The sequence below is a fragment of the Loa loa genome (assembly GCF_000183805.2).
Source record: "Loa loa unplaced genomic scaffold supercont3.961, whole genome shotgun sequence".
NCBI lineage: Eukaryota > Metazoa > Nematoda > Chromadorea > Rhabditida > Onchocercidae > Loa > Loa loa.
This window is the reverse complement of record NW_018109141.1, coordinates 1-1,404: the sequence shown is the minus strand read 5'-3', so window position 1 is coordinate 1,404 and position 1,404 is coordinate 1. Positions and strand designations below refer to the sequence as shown.

Genomic DNA, 1,404 nt, shown 5'->3' with positions numbered 1-1,404 from the left:
GATAAACCCAAAAAGTATTGTGTGATAGTATCAAATAAATGGTATAAAATGACAAAATAATTCTAACAAATGCTTTGTCTTTTTTTTTTCGAAATTGGATCTAAAAATCTTATCCAAATTTTTCTAGACGATTCGATAAAAAAGAAACGAATGAATAAATAAATAAATGAATAAACTTTGGCGAAAAATTTGATTATACCACTATTCCTCATTTTTAATGCAAATAAAAATTTTTTTTTCTGTACCCATGTTAGACATAATCAAATTTCTTTCATTTGTTTTCATGAAATTAACGGATGAATAGGAATATTGTATTACTTAAAATGTTGTTTTTTTATGACAATACTACTGTTACTACAATAACAACAACAACGATAATAACAAACAACAACAATAACAACAACAACAACAAACAACAGCAACAACAAACAACAAAGCAGCAACAAACAACAGCAACAACAACAACAACAACAACTGCAGCAACAGCAACAACAAGCAACAACAACAGCAACAAGCAACAACAACAAACAACAACAACAGCAGCAACAAACAACAGCAACAACAATAACAACAGCAATAAACAACAACAACAACAACAACTACCACTACTACTGCTGCCTCTTAATATATATCACTGGCTTTTGTAATGAGTTTAAAAGAAAGATTTCAAAAGGTATTAGATCATATCAAAGTACTATTTTCAAAAAAAGAAAAGATAATGCTAAACATATCTGCTCAACTATACTTTATTAATTTAAAAATTTTTAAACATATTTTTATGGGATAATTTGGTAATTTCGGTTAAAAAATATTAAAATTTAGTTTAATAAGAATAAGAAAATATATATGACATATAAAAACATTGAATTCATTTGACAGGCGCATTTATTAAAAAGCATTTGACATTTTTTGAAAGAATACGGAATATTTTAATGATACAGTGACATTTTATATGCATAAATATAACTTATATTAAAAGGAATTTTAGTATTTGATGGATTTTTTTGTCTTACCTATATCAAAGTAAATGTATGAATTGGAACAAATATGAATTGTTAGAATGGAATTATTGCTAGAATTACTAATAATTGGATAATTAATATTCGAATAAAAAAGTTTAATTTAAAAAAAAAAAAAGAAGGATGTTAATAGCAATTTTGTATGTGAATTTGTCTCGAAACATTATGCTAAGGACATTTGTTGTAAGTTTTACGCTTTCAAAAATTTTGCAAATTCCAATTTGTTTGATCCATTGTTGAAGAATTCTTTAGGGTATTGCACTTCAAACTATTTGTCCCACTCTGCCAACTTTACTTTAAATGCTTGCAAATTTTTGTTTTCTGATCTGTTCTTCTTCCTGATATGAGTAGAGGAAGAACGGTAGCTGTTAGGAAATATTGCTAA

At 26.4% G+C, this 1,404-nt stretch overlaps 1 protein-coding gene across 1 annotated transcript; it reads left to right on the top strand.

The window, feature by feature from the left end:
* Positions 1–323: 323 nt before the first annotated feature.
* On the top strand, positions 324–647 carry LOAG_15163 (hypothetical protein; the record flags this gene model as incomplete). The annotated part of the gene is made up of 1 exon (XM_003150655.1): positions 324–647. One exon carries the CDS (start codon positions 324–326, stop codon positions 645–647), a length of 324 nt encoding a protein of 107 aa, XP_003150703.1.
* Between the last annotated feature and the right edge of the window lie 757 nt (positions 648–1,404).